The 19,977-nt window shown below is 35.2% G+C and overlaps 1 protein-coding gene across 1 annotated transcript in view; it reads left to right on the plus strand.

Moving 5' to 3' along the window:
• Positions 1-13,537: 13,537 nt before the first annotated feature.
• LOC138700375 (neprilysin-11-like) overlaps positions 13,538-19,977 on the plus strand; it is a 55,828-nt gene continuing 49,388 nt past the window's right edge. The window contains exons 1-3 of the mRNA XM_069826962.1: positions 13,538-13,697; positions 13,791-13,874; positions 17,182-17,378. Coding sequence (XP_069683063.1) covers positions 13,556-13,697; positions 13,791-13,874; positions 17,182-17,378 — 423 coding nt within the window. The 5' untranslated portion in view covers positions 13,538-13,555. The remainder of the gene's footprint in view (positions 13,698-13,790; positions 13,875-17,181; positions 17,379-19,977) is intronic.

Below are 19,977 nucleotides of genomic sequence, written 5' to 3' on the forward strand. Positions count from 1 at the left end.
TACAATCCCGACACCGTTGAGAATCGTCTCAGATTAAGCTCCATCTCTTGGGTTCCCTCTAGTGGCCGCCCTCTGCACTACGTCATAGATGTCTATGCACGCAGGACGGAGCAGCATCAGCACGGAGAGCTGAAAACCCGGGTTCAAATCCCGGCGCCGGAGAGAATTTTTCTCCGTTCCATCTCTCTCTCATCATCTGAGAAAGCAGAATATCTGCATGGAAATATCATATGTACTTCGGTACATCAAAATAAATATGATATGCGTAATAAATCACTTTGTGATTTAAAGACGGCGCCCATACCGTCGGACCCCGGCCAACCAGTCACTCATCTGAGTGCACCTCTACACATGTATGGACTTCGGTCCTGCGTGCATAGACATCTATGACGTAGTGCAGAGGGCGGCCACTAGAGGGAACCCAAGAGATGGAGCTTAATCTGAGACGATTCTCAACGGTGTCGGGATTGTATCCGGCGTGGCTTAGTGGTTAATGCATCAGCACGGAGAGCTGAAAACCCGGGTTCAAATCCCGGCGCCGGAGAGAATTTTTCTCCGTTCCATCTCTCTCTCATCAACAATATAAATTAAGTAACATATTAAACGATTTATCCTTCTATCAAACACGAATGTTCCCTGGATCAAATATCCTATTTTAATCATGTAATTACTTTATATTTATTTCTAACGGGTGCAGCGGAGCGCACGGGTACGGCTAGTATGTTATACCTATATGTCTGCGCATCAGCTAAAATCAGGGAAATTCCTCGCTTCTTTGAAATGGTACGACAAAGTATGCACGTCGACGCACTGCTTGTGTGGAAGTCAATGGACGTGTGTTCCAGCACTTGTTGTAGTGATGAGACAGTAAAGCAATCGATCCATACTGGTAATTTAATACTGAAGGGAGTGTTTTTCCTTCTCATTCGGTTTGTTTTGTTTGTGTTTTTCTGTATGTTTGGGTCAATAATTTGTGCCTGTAACATTAAGGATTTGTTTATTCACATTTACGTAACTAATTATTTCAGTTCTGTCCTGTACGATCGAAGCATATAACGACATAAACCCCTCTTGGTCTGAAAGGAAGTGTCGCAGCCCATGGGTTCCTTAACAAAAAATTTTCTATCCGATCCCAAAGTTTGTCGGTCTAATTTAGAAACACCCTGTATAAATAACTTATATTGGGAAACAGGAGAATACTGTTAAATGTCCCATTTGCAACCATGTCCGCCACGAGTAGGCCTACCAATATGGATTTTTCACAAGAAAAGTCCAATGCCTGACCAGGGCTCAAACAAAGAGCACCTGCGTAATGTATCATGCATTTAGTACAGAAGGTAAACAAAAGAAAGATCTGCACTTAGACGACCAAAAAGAAAACTATAAGTCATTATAACGATGTGAAAACAGAACAAACACATTCCTAAATAGGAAGTTGACAGAGTTAAGTTCATAATTCTGCAACACAAACAAAATTCAGTGAAAGTTATAGCTACCAAAGAGTACTTCCTCGATAGTCGCTCTAGCAGCTGAATATACGTGACCATTTCCAACACGATTGCAACTACCTATTCCACTGTGTATTCCACTTGTTTATTTTCATTTTATGAGGTAAATTTTTATGTAACTACCTCTTTTGATCTCATTATGTACCTAAATTGTATGTAATTACTTAATTCCGATCCAGTTTTATGTTCAACTATGTAAGCAAGTTTTAATCCTGGTTGAGTGTAAGCGAAGGCCTTACGGCCTTAACTCTGCCAGGTTAAATAAAGCCATTATTATTATTATTATTATTATTATTATTATTATTATTATTATTATTATTCACCGAATTAAGCAATACCACAAAGTTAACCAAAAAACTACGTAATTACACAGCTAGCGCCGTGATCTCGCGGCAACTTCTCTTACACCAGAGTGTGGCAAACAGCGAACAACATAGGGACGTCCACAGAGGCACTATTTCCATGCACCTCAGATTCATAGAACGTAAATTACATGTGTTCGAAACCGGAGAGATCTTTTGTAGGAACCCTGTATTAAAATAGAATTTAGGGAGGTGGGATATGATGATAGGGACTGGATTAATTCTGCAGTGTCTGGGAAAAGTGGCATAAGTCAGTTTCCACAACCTTTTTTGATAATTTATTGATACCTTACACTGGTTTATGTCGATTTGATTTTCTTCTATATGAATTATTATAATGAGAGAAATACTTATGTCTCTTTTTCCAAGCGAGCAGATGTTCCGTAAGTTGTCAATAAATTATCAAAAAAGGTTTGTGGAAACTGACTTATGTCACTGTAGAATTTTCCTCAGGATAGGGACCGATGACGGGCTTGTGTGAGGGCGGCAATAAACTTCCGGGTTCATTAATAGTAATATACGTTACAAGAGCGGTATGTTGACGTTTTCATGGTCGAGGAAAAGATTGAAAAAGCGAAACGTAGTTGAGCTTTTTTAATTTCCGAGAACATGAAAACAAACATACCGCTCGTGTATCGTACATTATTTTGTGCGAAGATCGTTTATTACATACCTGAAAGACGAATTTCTAATTAGTTGCAATGAAATCTCCATGTTGGTTTCTTTTTAATGACGGCAACTTCGGAAAGCCAAAATATCTTTCTTCAACATTGTTGCTATAAAATCTTTTCTGTGTTTACTATACTAGAGCAGGCCGTGATATACGTCTGTCTTTTTTTCCCCCCAGTCTATAAATGCGAACTTAAAACAAACGGTAAGGTTATGTAATGATTTATTTTTCATTTTAATATTTTAACAATATTATTTATATAACATATTGCAGTAATAACATCGGCATCTGGAATCTTGTTGATTTTTTCACGGCTTCCTTAATGTTACTTGTATCAGGAATGCAATAAGTTTCGTGGAGCTGTAGACTTTACTTAATTTTTGCAAATATTTAAAAACAATAATTAACATTGCAATTTAGGTGAAATTGCAGTGGTAAGTTTCCAATTTATAATTATTACTATGTTAAACGTCTCTAAAAATAATATGTTAAAAGCCTAAAGCAGTAAAATGAATGTCGCGCTTAAGCAGTAAGAATAGGGAAATTGTTATGTGTGTTACGTTGGGAATACTGAATGTGGTATTTCACACTTACCGCGTATTGGTTCTGTGCGGAAAACAAGCAAATACGCACGATCTCGCACAAAAGCCATTGAATTACATGTTACAAAGAAGTTTTAAAATATTATTATTATTATTATTATTATTATTATTATTATTATTATTATTATTGGACTGGTGTATAAGTTCGTAGCGTTTTTCTGTACTTTCATTCATTTAATAGTACTATAGTAAGACGCATATACAGGGTGAGTAAGAAGGAAAGTTATATGGTGTGAGGGGTGATAATATTGGTGATTCTGTTCTTAACAGTATCTGACATACACTTGTTCGAAGATTACGGGCGTCAGTCTCATGTCCATCAGAACTCACATGCGGACGCAACCAAAATGACATTAGTTTGTAGTATTGTCTTTATTGACCATTTAAATGTGCAATGGGCGTTGGATCGGTCGCGGTGGAGTCGTTTCTCGGCCATCTAGGTCACCCGACCTTACTCCATTGGATTACTGTGTGTGGGGTTGGCTTAAGAGCGAAGTCTACAAGCGCAAAGTGGAAACAAGGGAGGGACTTCTCGCTCGCATTTCACATGCTTGTGCTGGAGTAAAGGAATGTCCGAATCAGCTCAGATCAGCAACACAGCAGCTGTATACAAGAGCTGCGAAGTGCACTGAAGTTGACGGTGGACTTTTTGAACATGTTCTGTAAAGATAAGTACACAATTAAACAGAACATAAGGTAAAAATGTTTTAATTTACTATTTCCTGCACTTTTCCCGTTCCTCATTGTTTCCATTAGTTTTCTCCGAAGCCGTTAAGAATAGAATATACGTTCATATGAACTTTTATATTCAGAATCACCAATATTATCACCCCTCAAACCATGTACCTTTCCTCCTGACTCACCCTGTATATGTCACTATAGTAACGCTTGAAGAATACTGCGAACTTATGGACCAATCCAATATTATTATTATTATTATTATTATTATTATTATTATTATTATTATTATTATTACTTACTTACTTACTTACTTACTTACTTACTTACTTACTTACTTACTTACTTACTTACTTACTTACTTACTTACTGGCTTTTAAGGAACACGGAGGTTCATTGCCGCCCTCACATAAGCCAGCCAGCGGTCCCTATCCTGAGCAAGATTAATCCATTCTCTATCATCATATCCCACCTCCCTCAAATCCATTTTAATATTATCTTCCCATCTACGTCTCGGCCTCCCCAAAGATCTTTTTCCCCTCCAGCCTCCCAACTAACACTCTATATGCATTTCTGGATTCGCCTGTACGTGCTACATGTCATGCCCATCTCAAACGTCTGGATTTAATGTTCCTAATTATGTCAGGTGAAGAATACAATGCGTGCAGTTCTGTGTTGTGTAACTTTCTCCATTCTCCTGTAACTTCATCCCTCTTAGCCCCAAATATTCAAGTACCAAATCTCAGAACCTTATTCCTTTGCTGTGGTCGTGCCAGAGAATCAGTCCCATTCCGAGGCTTATTTGAAGATTTCGTAACAAGCTGTTTTTTTACGGTGATGGGTTGTTAGCCCTTCGCCCAACCCCCAAGCTGGAGGATCACCCCTCATCGGCTGTCCACGACTGCTTATTCAATATATCCGCAGCTACCCTCCATATCTGGAGGCCGTCTCCTCTATCCGCAACCTGAGGACGCGCCATGCCGCGGTGATAGGGACCCATAATACATGGACTATTATTATTATTACTATTATTATTACTATTACTATTTATTCAATGTCCATTTTGAAGTATAAAGACTATTTAAAGCCGATTAAATGATAAAGTAATTGCGATAAAACTTAGTATGGGAATAACAGGTAATACCGAAGAAATCGAAGAAAATCTCTCCGCCACAAACTCAAGAAATTTACCTCGTTCCTGTTAGGAAACGTCAATTATATGTGCTTTGAGGGGAGGATACAAAGCTGACAAATGACCGCACGTTTGCACAGGAGTCAAATAATTAAGTCGGATAGTATTACTTGACATATCACGCACATTCAGTGACTAAGCCATATTGAAATATGGTGACATAGTTCCCACACGCAAGAGTCACCGACAATAAATGTATCGAAATATTGACCTGCATTCCTTTCACTAAAAGACTTTTACAACTGATACATACGTCTATGTTCACGATTCTGAATACAGTCGAAATTCACTTTACAAAAGAATTTTCACCAATGTGGATTAAGTTTACTGTATTTATCGGAAAATAGTGGAAACGTAATATTTTAATTGTCTTATTTTACTTTGAAATTTTTCTTTATTTAATAATTATTAATTTACTTATCTTTCTGTACTTAAGTTATTTATGCAATTTTATTTGCTTGTTACAATATGTTTATGTTTCTGTAAATTATACATTTTTAATTTTTTTGTCTCTGGACTTGTCAACTTATTTCTCTATACCGTTATTTATTTTTATTACTGAAATTTATCAGTTTCTTGCTTCTTTCTTTCTGTGCTATTCTTCCTATATCTCTTACTTTTATTTTTACAATACAATACAATAATAAATAGATTTATTCATAAATTATACATACAAATGTATTAAATGATCAAAATTTGCCCTTAAATCCAGAGCACGGATCTCTTAACTAGTATTTAGTAGTAGTATTTATTTATTTATTTATTTATTTATTTATTTATTTATTTACTTACTTATTTATTTATTTATTTATTTATTTATTTATTTATTTATTATTCATTTATCTACTTATTTATTTATTTACTCATTTATTTATTTATTTACTTATTTATTTACTCACTTACTTACTCACTCACTCACTAATTTATTTAATTATTCATTTATTTACTTATTTATTTATTTATTTATTTATTTATTTATTTATTTATTTATTTATTTATTTATTTATTTATTTATTTATTTATTTAACCTGGTAGAGATAAAGCCGTCAGGCCTTCTCTGCCCCTCTACCAGGGGATTACAACTATAATATGAAGAATAAAATTGCAATTAGTATTAAATTTACAATTACAATTACAAATAAAATTACAATTAGTATTAAATTTACAATTGCAATTACAATAAAAATCAAAGTACGAAAAGATTACCTGACTAATTAAAGCTAGATAATTTATCATAGAAAAACAAAGAATATTTTATATTTACTGAATTACAAATTAAACCTAGAATAACAAAATTATATAGTGATGAAATTACTGGATATTAAAATATTTTGTCATAGATTAAGGAAACTATTTACAAGAAATCAATTACTGACCAAGTGCCTAGTAAGTTTGCGTTTGAATTCAATTTTATTCCGACAGTCCCTGATGCTAGCAGGAGGACTCCGTGCTTTGTACACCCGGTCCTATTTCGTAGGTTTCTCCCTCCTCATCTATGATTAAAATCCAAGCACTGCCCATAAAACACACAGATTAATAAGCAAGTGGTATATACAAAACACATTATATCATATACCCTAACCTAACTTAATAGCAAACATAAAAATGTGTAATTCAATAGTTAGCATTATCCCTTTGTCGGTAGAGCTATTTGGAATGTTGTTATACTTTTTAATATGTCCGTTACTTTTAATGTCAGTTTTCGTAAATATTAATATTACCTATATTAAAAGTGAATTCAGCATACGAATGACTGTTTCGTGTAAATTCGTCAAATACGAATTAAATACATCACTTAAACTTCACAATTTTATAAATCAAGTCATATTTCTTAAGCCTTGGAATTAAGAGTGACGTCTTGTGTGTGCAAACATAAAACGAAGATTTATACTCTGACGGCTATATTAACTTAACAGAAAATTATTCAAGTTTTGTAATTTCAATGACAATCAATCAATCAATCACTCAATCAAACTCCTGTATCTCCTCATGAGGAGCATAGGGCATTCACAAAGTACCTCCATCGGACCCTATTTGTAGCCAACTTCTTCACTTCGCTCCATGATTTCCCCTCCCTAGCAATTTCCTCCAAAACTGTTCTCTTCCATGTATTTTTTGGCCTACCTCTTGTTCTACTACCCTGGGGGTTCCAATCCAAAGCCATTCTTTCTACTGCTCCATCTTCTTTCCTGATTGTGTGCCATATCCAATTCCATTTTCGTCTTTTGATTTATATTGTGATTTCTTTCTGATTTGTTATCTTCCATAGTTCTGAGTTTGTGATTATATCTGGCCATCTAATTTTTTTAATTCTTCGTAAACATCTATTAACAAATGTTTGCAGTTTATTTTGTATAATTTTATTTGTTTTCCATGTCTCATAGCCATATAATAAGACTGATTTCACATTACTGTTAAAGATTTTAATTTTTGTAGATCTAGATATAATATAAGATTTCCATATTGGGTACAACTGGACAAATGCACTATTTGCATTTTTTAATCGGTTCTTTAGATCCTCAAAGGCTTCACCATCCTTGTCAATTATACTACCCAAATATTTAAATTCTTGAACAGTATCAATGTTATTGTTATTTATTATAATTTTATCTGTCTTTTTACTGTTTAATCTCATTTCTTTAGTTTCCTTTACGTTTATTTTCATATGAGCCCCTTTTATTACTTCTAATAAAGTATTAACTTTATTCTGCATTCACCAAAACTATGGGAGAGCAAACAGAAATCCAGATCTTCCAAGGTATCGTTTAATCCCCATCTTATACCTCTTCTAGCATTGCCAACAGACCTTTCCATAATATCATTCATAATAATCAGAAATATGATCGGAGAGAGAATACAACCCTGTTTCACTCCGCATGTAGTTGTTATATTTTTTGACAGCATACCTTTGTGTATATTTCAATGACAGCCAAGAAAATAAATTGCAAATACGAATAATATTAACAATATAATCACAGTGAATTAATGCGAAACGGTAAAATATAGCGATAAAATGTGGTTCAACTTTAAAACACGAGTTCTATGTTATACTTTTACTTTTCGTCGTTACTCACTTTTACTTTCTTTATTTTTATTTGTTTGATTTTAATCACTTTCTTTATACTTTAGTCTATCCTATTTTGTATTAACACTAATAAAACTACCCATAAAAGAAAAAAGTAATTTATCCAGCAACAAGAAATATCATCAGGTAGTTGTAAAGTGATAATCAATACGTTCTAGTTTTTGTTTGTATATGTTACACTAGTCCAAGGTTCTCATCTCCATGGCTACTGAAATAAACACAACACACTCCAAACACAGCAACGGTGTGCTACACGCAATAATAAAAAATAGGGTGTAACATCAAATGAATCGTCACGTGATTACAAAAGATTAAATATTCTTCAACACCGCTATAAATGCCTCATGTAACTTTTTTACAAACAAAAGACTCATAGCTAGTTGCAATTCTGTTCGCTTATAGCCGTTTATTTATACAGGGACATCATTTTATTTTTACTTCAATTTTTATTGTACCTGAGTTTTTTAATGTACTTCACTCCCACCCCTTCTACTAATGAAGTTCAACCGTCCTCCACACAGATCCAAGACCGCATATACAGTCATAGTAGCCTTACGGTCATAGTGAACAGTACGTTCCGAAAATATGTTCGCGTTTTCCAGTGACGAAAGAGCTTTCAATATTGCATTATTTTCCATTTGCCTAAGTCGCATCCCGGTTTCTCCCACCTGCTTCTATTCGCCTCTCTGTAAATGCTATTGGCTGGGCTGTCTTAGCTCTTTTCTGAGAACATTAATTTCTGTTAGGAATTGGACGTCTACGTAATATTATACCCATACAACTGTTTAAAATAACTTAAATAAAAGGGCCTCGTTAAGTAATTAACTGTCACGTGATTTCCTCCCTTTCTACGACACTGCGACGTAACCATTTGGACGGGCAGTAGATAGTATGTCTGAGTAATTTTATCTTTTCGGATCGGGCAGAAGTGAAGATTGAATTTACCGTATGTAAGGTCTCTGTTATAGAGTAGATACAGAATTATTTCAACATGAGCTGTTACTGATACGAAGTACGAACGTGGTAATTGGAATTACGTACAATAGTCTTTAATGCGATAATATGCGCATTAGAACTGAAGCCTGTATCGAAATGAACGGCCACCATTTTCAAAAATATGTTTAAATATCCATATTATGATTATTTTTCAATTTAACTTCATTCTCTATATTGTACGCTAATGTGCTGTATACAGTATAATATACATTGCACAATGAATACGTCCGCATGGACAGCTCAGTTCGTGAGTAAAAACACTCATTGTTAATACTGTACTGTATTTTGATTAAACAAAAACCTAATGAAAATTATCAAACTCAAAATCGCGATATTTCCTAGTTTACGTAAATGGATGAACTACTTTTCTTCCCTCCTATACTTAGCAAATTGATTTGTTTGTATATTACACCAGTACCATCGAACTCCAGTCGTGGAAGAGGGTAGCAAACGGTGTTTCCGGTCCTTAATCGTTGATCCAAAGGTATAGCCAGGTTAATATTAGAAATGTTAGTAAAAATAAAATGATGTCCCTGTAGAACGTGAATGGCAGATTCTATGAGTGTATGATAAAAAAAAGGCCGTAAATAGTTCAGATACGAAAAACATAGGTAAATTCATCCACATTACACCATCATAACATTATCATTATTTCATTACACGAAGTAGTTCATAGAATTTAATGAAATTTTCGGGACTGTATATTGGACACACAGTAGAGGAGCTTTCTAATGGGAAACCATGTCCGCCGAATTCAATCCGTACTGATATGGGTTCGTGAGCAGAGGCATCCTTTCTCTTTGTAGTTGTGTAGGGGGCATTTGGGGGTGTTCAGAAAGAAACTGTAGTTTTGTCTCGTACAGTATTCATGAAGATGAAATTTAAATTTATTGTGATTTTTATGGAAGTAAATCAACAATGTTTGTTTATAAATTTGTTCTACATTTGATATACCAAATTCCTGAAAAATTAATTTTGTTGGGTAATGTAAGGATTTATATAGACAAATTTTGATAATTCTTTTTTTGGAATAAATTTAAAGGATGGAGTGCCGATTTTTCCATTCCTCCCCAACCTAATATACCATACTGAATTATTGATTGAAACAGAGCTAAGTACACGGTATGCAAAACATATAATTATAGGTAAATAAGAACGTAGAATGGAAAATTTGTGGATTATTTTACACAATCTGTTACAAGGAAGGAGATATGCTTGTCCCATTTTAAATGTTGGTCAATAATAATACCTAAATATTTAACTTGTGAGGATATATTCAAGGCGTGACATGAGTAAGTAGGTAGGTTAGAATCATGTTTTGTTATATTTCTATCATGATAGTTACTTCCTTTCAAATGCTACGACGTAATACGATAATAGTACATTATGCAACGAGTCTATAATGGTAGTAATTAAGATGCGAGTATGTTTGTTTATGAAACGAGCGCAAGCGAGTTTCATAATTTTCATACGAGCGTCTTAATTACCATTATAGGCAAATTTCATACGACTTTTTATGCTCGACCATATTTCTAACTTGAAATTATTCATAAGTATTCATGTTATGGTTATGTAAGTGAGGAGCGAACTGACCTGAATTGTGAGATGTGCGCAGACGCGAAAGTATTGATTTTTTCCGAGGCACGAATGTCATTGACCTTGATATAATCTAGAGAATAACATGAACATTAGTCTTGATATAATCTGGAAATTGATTTAGAATTGAAAAACGAGATGACAAATTGAATTTATTTGAATATTATTTACAATTAACGCTAATTATTATAGTAACAGAACATAACCTTCTGCGACAGTATTGGATTTCCAGCCTCCGTGACTTTTCGCTAATTGTCTTTCGATTGCATATCCGAGAATAATCGATACTTGCGGATTTATAATGGCACAATGGTGATTTCTCATTGGCTGAACAACTGAATTATAATGAATAGGTGTACCTTAATGAGGTGCATTAAAGGGCTACTACCAGGTGTATAATTACCACATTTCAGCATGGTCGAGCATAAACGAACAATCACCACTGCCTCCTTTAAGCAAGTAGTTATTATGAGCAACTAAAACATGAACAGTTAATTGTGTTAGAAGCAATTGCGATATGTAATAAACTGTGTATGGGCGTTTCTTACCATAAACTAGGTTCTATGAAAATTTTACCACAATTTGAGGCGGGAATGTGACAGAGTTAAAATAAATTTATTCTTTTCCGTTGACAGACTTTTAGGTTTAGGAAACGATTGACAAAGTAGAACATAATATCTTGTAACATTATTTACTAGTAATAATTGCATAATTTCCCTTTATAATTTATCATCTTCAACATTGTTTGTTTATTATGAAAATTAGACTAATGAATAAATCATACAAGCCATTCAAAGATCCAACTTGGGAGTTTTTTTGCAGCACACAGACGGTGTTCTCTTTATGTTTCTGAAATAATACGAAGGCCTACCAAAATTTGAAATGTGACCACGTTTCCTGGCTTCTTCTTAACTTTTACATAATTCGTTAGAATTTTCACTTCACTAAACGTCTTTTGACTGAAACATCTGTGTCTTCTTTTGATCTCTATTTTACATACAAATTCGGGTGGCATCACTCATTATCAATAACACAATCGTTTTTATTTCAGTGAGCTCAAATGGAAGACCAGTCTGCAACAGCGAGGAATGCATAAAATCTGGTAAGAACATTTAAATTTATTGAATACTACTGCATGTGTACAAATAAAGCAGTATTTTAAGGGTTCAGAGCCATAGTGGGCCATGCGCCATTTTTTAAAAACGGAGAAAGCAAGAGTTAAAGTTAAGTGAATACCATAGTTTAATGTGCATACTTTATATAACTTGCTATATGTTTAATTGAATTATGGTATTCACATAATTTTAACCCTTGTTTTCACCGTTTTAATATATGGCGCTTGGCCCACTATGACTGTGAATACCATAGTTTAATGAATGTTGACATTATTATTTAGTTTTAATGTGCATACTTGCTATATGTTTCATTGAATTATGGTATTCACTTAATTTTAACCCTTGTTTTCTCCATTTTAATATATGGCGCTTGGCCCACTATGACTGTGAATACCATAGTTTAATGAATGTTGACATTATTATTTAGTTTTAATGTGCATACTTGCTGTATGTTTCATTGAATTATGGTATTCACTTAATTTTAACCCTTGTTTTCTCCGTTTTAATATATGGCGCTTGGCCCACTATGACTGTGAATACCATAGTTTAATGAATGTTGACATTATTATTTAGTTTCAATGTGCATACTTGCTATATATTTCATTGAATTATGGTATTCAGTTAATTTTAACCCTTGTTTTCTCCGTTTTAATATATGGCGCTTGGCCCACTATGACTGTGAATGCCATAGTTTAGTGGAGATTGACATATCATTTAGTTTTAATGTGCATAGTTTATATTACTTGCTATATGTTTAATTGAATTATGGTATTCAATTAATTTTAACCCTTGCTTTCTCCGTTTTAATATATGACTCTAAATCCTTTATTCAAAGAGAAAGAACATTTGTCTGTTTCTGCATCATGCCTCATCTGCAGAAATATTCAAAGTTTCGGAACTACAGGAAGACAAGGAAACTTAATTGTTGAATCCCTTTGACCAGTGGTTCCCAAACTGGGGGTCGTGTAAAGAGCTGAGGGGATCACGAAATTATTTACAAAATAAAATTAAAAAGGCCTTATTAACATATACTTACTTTGTATTCGGAACATAAACAATATTTAACGTAAAAATCCAGTAGTTATACAATAAGATTTCTCTTCATTATTTTGATGGCAATCATAGACAAGAAATTTATTTTGCATAAATATACTGTTGCAAATGTTATCGAAAATGTAAGAGATATTTACAAGCTCAAGACATTATTGCATTCTTTTGATATACAACTGATCTACTCTTCGCGAAAAATCCTAGTTTCAACATTCCATCAGTACGTATGTATATATTTAAATGAAGTTTTCCTTCATTCTTTTTAATTTCAGCCAGTTGAACACAGCTTTCTAAAAAAAAAGATGGTGCAGCTTCTACCAGATGAGTAATATAAACCATTGGGTTCACATAAATGATTTATTTCATGTAAAACTCTCTTTAGTGATTAATAAAGAAGAATATGACGTACTTAATTCTTGGAAACTTGCCGCCATGTGAATGTGATAACAATATATTTGCTATATATTTTTATACTGATTGATTGAAAGAGAAGGACATTCGAGGTCTAGTTTTGAATCATGAATATAATGTCAACTGCATCACAAACAAGATGCAAGTATTCCCTGATAGTACCTGTGCCATGCTCCGAACATGACGTCTTATCTCAGTACGTCCTGGGACAAATACGGCCCCTAGTCATCATTTTCAAGTAATGACACATTTTTAATATTGATTTTTCAGCTTATCATTTGCTAGAATCCATGGATCCAACAGCTGATCCTTGTGAGAACTTCTACCAGTTCTCTTGCGGGAACTTTCCCGAAAAGCATCCTGTGAAGGAAGGATTATCTACGTCTTCTTGGTTCGCAGAAGCTGAAGAAAACTTAGACAAGCGATTCTTGGGTTTGTAGATAAATTTGTTTCATTTACACATATTCTACATAGTTTTCGCAATACTTCCTACAGACTAGGTGACTACTTTTGTTAAAATTTCAGAGCTTTTACAAGAGAACAGTTCGAGATTGGATCCAGAACCTGTACGTCAGATGAAGTCTTTTTTCAAGCATTGCATGGATACCGGTAAGTGTTCCACTAACATGAAGGAAGCCATGAAGAAAGGAGGAACAATAATTCATCAGGAACTAAATTGATCCTTAAATTTAAAGTTTAATTTTAGTGCAAATTCAAAACATAGATATGAAATAATGATAAGGGCCTTGTTATTAGGTTGGTATATCAACAGTAATCTCACTAGAGGTTTTGATTTATCTAGAGAAAATCAAAACTCGAGTGGTATTTCATTGACTATTACACGATTAGAAGAAAGTATATAAAGATTAGAAGTAACAAAGTACTCAAATACAATAAAATATTACTTGACTTACGAAAATACAACTGTCTTCAAATGTATTATTGTACCATCTCAACATTAAGCTAGATGGCAGTAGCTGTTTTCTTGTTATCACTTGTGCCAATTATGGAATCTTCATTGAACTCTGTGGACGGTTACTAGTCAAGAAGGCTTTGTTGATTCAGTTTCATTTTTATTAAAACATTTGCATTTCACTTCAATCATCGGATCCCAGTAATCAACGTTACTTGACAGATGATTTTCAATAAATCTTAGTATTAAACAATCTTTGATACGTGACTATCCATAATATCATATAGCAGAAGCTATAATAAACATAACCTAAATAATATAAACGAGTGTTAGAAAAGTTTTAATTAGGAATGATGAAATAAACAAGAAACGTTTTAATTAACGATGATGAAATAAAAAATAAACATGAATAATTTTAAAAGAAACAATTACTGAAAATACAATTTTCAAATTTGAATGTTTTAGTTGTTGGTGGTTCAGTTGATGTTATATTGGACGTGTGCGTAAAAGAAGTGAACTCGTTGATGTGCATGGTGTATCCCTCAACTTATTCAGGATTTCCGAATGGTGCTCTTCATTTATTTGTATATAAGGTTTCAGGGAAGATGCATAGCTATGGCCAGTGATCTTTATTAATTCTTGTTCTTGAATGCCAATGCGAGTCATATTTGAAAGTGCTGTGCATCGACTGGAGTGGTTTGTAATTTTCTGTTTTTTTGACGTCCAGATCAGTGCAGTTTGAAATGTTGGCAAACAAAGAAACAAATGCTAGGGTATTGATAAAAATAAACAAATGCTAGGGACGCGATAAAATTAAACAAATGCTAGGGACGCGATAAAATTAAACAAATGCTAGGGACGCGATAAAATTAAACAAATGCTAGGGACGCGATAAAATTAAACAAATGCTAGGGACGCGATAAAATTAAACAAATGCTAGGGACGCGATAAAATTAAACAAATGCTACGGACGCGATAAAATTGTGAGATAAGCAGCCATGATTGGTTGAAAGACGTTCTTTCGTACCGTTTTATTGGTCAAACGTAGTGTGACGTAGTAAAAGTGTAATAGTCTATATAATCTCAAAACGAGTGCACCTCCGCACATATATGGACATTAGTCCTACGTGCATAGACATCTATGACGCAGTGCATGAGGGTAGGCCACCAGAGGGAACCCAAGAGGTGGAACTTAAACTGAGAGGATTCGATCCGACACCGGGATGGGAATCCGGTGTGGCTTAGTGGATAAAGCATCAGGACGTAGAGCTGAAAACCCGAGTTCAAATCCCGGTGCCGGAGAGAATTTTTCTCCGTTCCAATCGTATGATGACGCAGAATATCTGCACAGAAACATCATGCACTTCGGTACATTAGAATAATATATTCTCAAAAGAATATTGAACAAAATTTTGTACTACGTCAACAAAATAACTTTTATCAATTTCAGTGTGCTGCCACCTAGCGACTGGGACAGAAGTCACGTTATAACTCTCATTTTAATTGCATGGAGCAACTGTACTTCCATCTAGCGGTCGTTATCAATCGACGGTGGCGATCCTGATGGTTGTTCTTTTTTACATGTTACCGTTTTAACGTGGGGATCGCCAATTTCTTATATATGTGATCACGGGTGTCAGTCTGTCTTTCTTGTCCTTGCTCATCAATCTGTCTAATAGGCTACAATAAATTATATCTGATGAAATTTACCTACTGCTTTTATATATATTATTTTAATGTACCGAAGTACATATGATATTTCCATGCAGATATTCTGCGTCATCATACGATGAAAGAGTAATGGAACGGAGAAAAATTCTCTCCGACACCGGGATTTGAAAACGGGTTTTCAGCTCTACGTGCTGATGCTTTATCCACTAAGCCACACCAGATACCCATCTCGGTGTCGGACAGAATCGTCTCAGTTTAAGTTCCAACTCTTGGATTCCCTCTAGTGGCCGCCCTCTGCACTACGTAATAGATGTCTATGAACGCGGGACCGAAGTCCACACATGTGCTGAGGTGCACTCGTTATGAGTGACTGGTTGGCCGGGATCCGACGGAATAAGCGCCGTCTTAAATCACGAAGTGATTTACGCATATCATATATATTATTTTAATGTACCGAAGTACATATGATATTTCCATGCAGATATTCTGCATCATCATACGATGAAAGAGTAATGGAACGGAGAAAAATTCTCTCCGACACCGGGATTTGAACACGGGTTTTCAGCTCTACGTGCTGATGCTTTATCCACTAAGCCACACCAGATAACCATCTCGGTGTCGGACAGAATCGTCTCAGTTTAAGTTCCAACTCTTGGATTCCCTCTAGTGGTCGCCCTCTGCACTACGTCATAGATGTCTATGAACGTAGGACTGAAGTCCACACACATGTGCTGAGGTGCACTCGTTATGAGTGACTGGTTGGCCGGGATCCGACGGAATAAGCGCCGTCTTAAATCACGAAGTGATTTACGCATATCATATACATTATTTTAATGTACCGAAGTACATATGATATTTCCATGCAGATATTCTGCGTCATCATACGATGAAAGAGTAATGGAACGGAGTGTAGACTTCAGTCCTAGGTTCATAGACATCTATGACGTAGTGCAGAGGGCGACCACTAGAGGGAACCCAAGAGTTGGAACTTAAACTGAGACGATTCTGTCCGACACCGAGATGGGTATCCGGTGTGGCTTAGTGGATAAAGCATCAGCACGTAGAGCTGAAAACCCGTTTTCAAATCCCGGTGTTGGAGAGAATTTTTCTCCGTTCCCTTACTCTTTCATCGTATACTGCTTTTATGTTCACATACTTCTCACATCTATCGGGAATCGAATCTTGGTACCTTAGTATAGTAGTAGAACTTTTTCCTCTGATTGAGACCCGCGAGAAAAACATTCAGATCACAATCAAAAGATCCTGCTTTCGAATTTTTCTCTGTTACATTGCGAAAGTTCTCATTGTAAATTAATGTGCATATGCTTGCAGGCACACTGGACAAGATGGGTCTGAAGCCCGTCATGGAGGTGCTGGGCGAGGTGAGCCTGCCTCGACAGATTCCTGACAGCCAGACCGCGGAGGGCTGGGACGTAGCAACCACTTTGGCCAAACTCCAAAAGCTCTTGAAGCTCAACTCTCTGGTTGCGCTGAATGTGGATCATAGTTCTGACACCACCATCTTACAGGTCAAACCATCTCACTTGCGACACTTGTTTATATCTCTTATTGACTACTGCATATTTATGTTATGTTATAATCAGGCTTCGAGACTTGGGACCCGTTACAATAAGCTTACTGTGCATGTACTATAGGTTGTTGACTCGCTGCAGGTAGGTATACAGTTTTCGCTGTAAGAAAAATCCTAATGTAAACGTAAGCACGATGCTGTCATATCCATGATTGGCTCCAAGTCGAAACACTCACATTACGCAGGAGAACATAGTTCGTATTTGGAAACCATAATCTTATATTATGTGAAAATAAAAAATTGAATTCTAGTTGTTAAATACGATGAAACATATAACCTCGCTCATATGTAAAACGCTATGTAAAAGAAACGCTACTTTTATATTTTGTTATGTGCTATGAACGCGGATGAATACCAACAGTAATACCGAGGTAATCTGTTCCTGTAACAAGCTGGCATCACTTGAGCTCGTAGTTGTTCATGTAAGCACGTGGTACTGAAGTATGGCTTCTGCATCCTCGGTGTGTGTGGTTATTAATCATAAGTGTGGAAACCCTCTCAAAAGCGGACAAAAACAAAATAGTCTTAAGTGTATATATTAAGTTAAGTGAGTTTTAATTACAGTAATTATAAAAGTGAATGTTTCCTAAACAAATGAATGCATAGTAGTGAGGTTAGGCCTACTTGACGAGTAACGGGAAATGTTTAATATGAAACAGAATGTACAACAGTAGGCGGGAACACGTACTGAGAATCTATGGCGCCAAACAGTGCCCAATGAAGCCTCACTGCAGTCACGTGCTATTGTTTATATTAGGATTTTTCTTACAGCGAAAAGATTATAGAGATGTGTTGAGGTAACAACGTTGCTATTTAGAATAGAGTATGGTAGTATGGGGAAACGCATACATATGAACATTCTGAAAATAAATATACATTACACAATGACAATGTCAAAAGAATGTGAAAAGCATTTATTCTCCTGTCTTTTATAAGCATTTGTGTTTAATTATGCATAGTGTTAATGGTGGAAATAAACATGTAGCAATTTTAATTTCTTCATTTATGCTATTGGTAGTCTTTAGGAAATGCAGTTACAGTACCGAATTGCGATGTGCTACAAGATACACTTTCAGTGTCTCAAACGTAAATCTTTTTCGGTTGTCTACCAAACACAGTTTGTACTGTGAAAAGCTGCGCTCTACGTCGCATGATTTTATAGGATCAGAACGAAAAAACCTAACATCATTGCAGTCTCTAAGAGACAGTCCTTTATTCTCGGATGACCCTATGTCCAATAATTTGCTGTTTATATTATACAATGTTCCATACCCGTTATTTTTACATAAAATTGATTTCCACTTCTGTTTTACACGTTCAGTAACCGGTGTACTTGGTGTCTCATTAATTCTCTGCGTCATTTTCTAAATTAATTTGAGGGCTTCCGGCATCTCTTGCTCTGACTTTTCTAACCGTGTAATAGTGTCAGACACAGTTTGAAAATAGGTTTGTATGAAACCAAATTATTCGTCAGAACCTTCAAATCCAGAGCGTTTTCCTTTGCGTGTTTGTTGGCATTCATTCTACAGCACCCCACCCACTGTACGCTTTACCACTATACTCAGTACGCCGTTATGCGGATTTCCCACTGAACTGCTCTATCGGGTCCGAAGTCTCGAAGCCTAGTTATAATATACAGTACATCCATATATTTGTTTATTATATTAATTTACGTTTTATATGATTTTTATCTTTCACATGTATACTTTCTTTTTCTACTTTTATTTTTTCAGTGTTTCTTTCCTTCCATATTCTTTATTTGTTCCCTCTTCTCTCCCATTCATCTATTTTTCGTTTCGTTTTGTACTTTCTGCCTTTCTTTTGTTTCTTCTTTCATGTTTTCCTTCCCTCATTTTCTTTCTTTCTTCTTTCATGTTTTTTTTCTCCACAATTTTTTTTCTTTCATGTTTCTTCCTCCCTTTCTTTAGTTTCTTCCATTTTTCTTCCTTCCTCGGTTTCTTCTCCACTTTTCTTTTTTCTTGCTTCCTTCCTTCCTCCAGTATCTCTCTCCCTCTCCCTCTTCCTCTACCTCTCTCTCTCTCACTATCTCTTTCTCTTCTCTTTCAGAGGTGAGCTAAAGTATTTTACAATTATTAGCAAAATAAATATATAAATAAAAATAAATAAATAAATTACAACAATCATAAGAAAGCTTGAAACACAATTTCCTGAAAAACAGCAGTTTTTTTAATGTGCTCTTTTTACGTAGAAGTCCTCAATTGTAATATTGTAGTAGGCCTAATTGTAATCATTTTATTAATATTAAGATTATAATTATCAGGTAGCTATAGCATGATGGTGTTTATAGTCCGACCATCGGATCTGTGCCCCCGTAAGATATGCGAACTGAACCTTAATTCCTTTTCAGCCTCGGCAATTCATTTCTCCCCCTGTATTCCTATTTCTCTCTTTTCTATCCCTCTCTCTTTCTCTCTCCCACTACTCACAATTTTGAGCCTTCTTGCGGGACAGTTTATTTGCACTTGCAGTCCAGTGTTGTCAACTCAACATGAATACTGTAGCACGGAGTGGCGAAA

The sequence above is a fragment of the Periplaneta americana genome, chromosome 5 (assembly GCF_040183065.1).
Source record: "Periplaneta americana isolate PAMFEO1 chromosome 5, P.americana_PAMFEO1_priV1, whole genome shotgun sequence".
NCBI lineage: Eukaryota > Metazoa > Arthropoda > Insecta > Blattodea > Blattidae > Periplaneta > Periplaneta americana.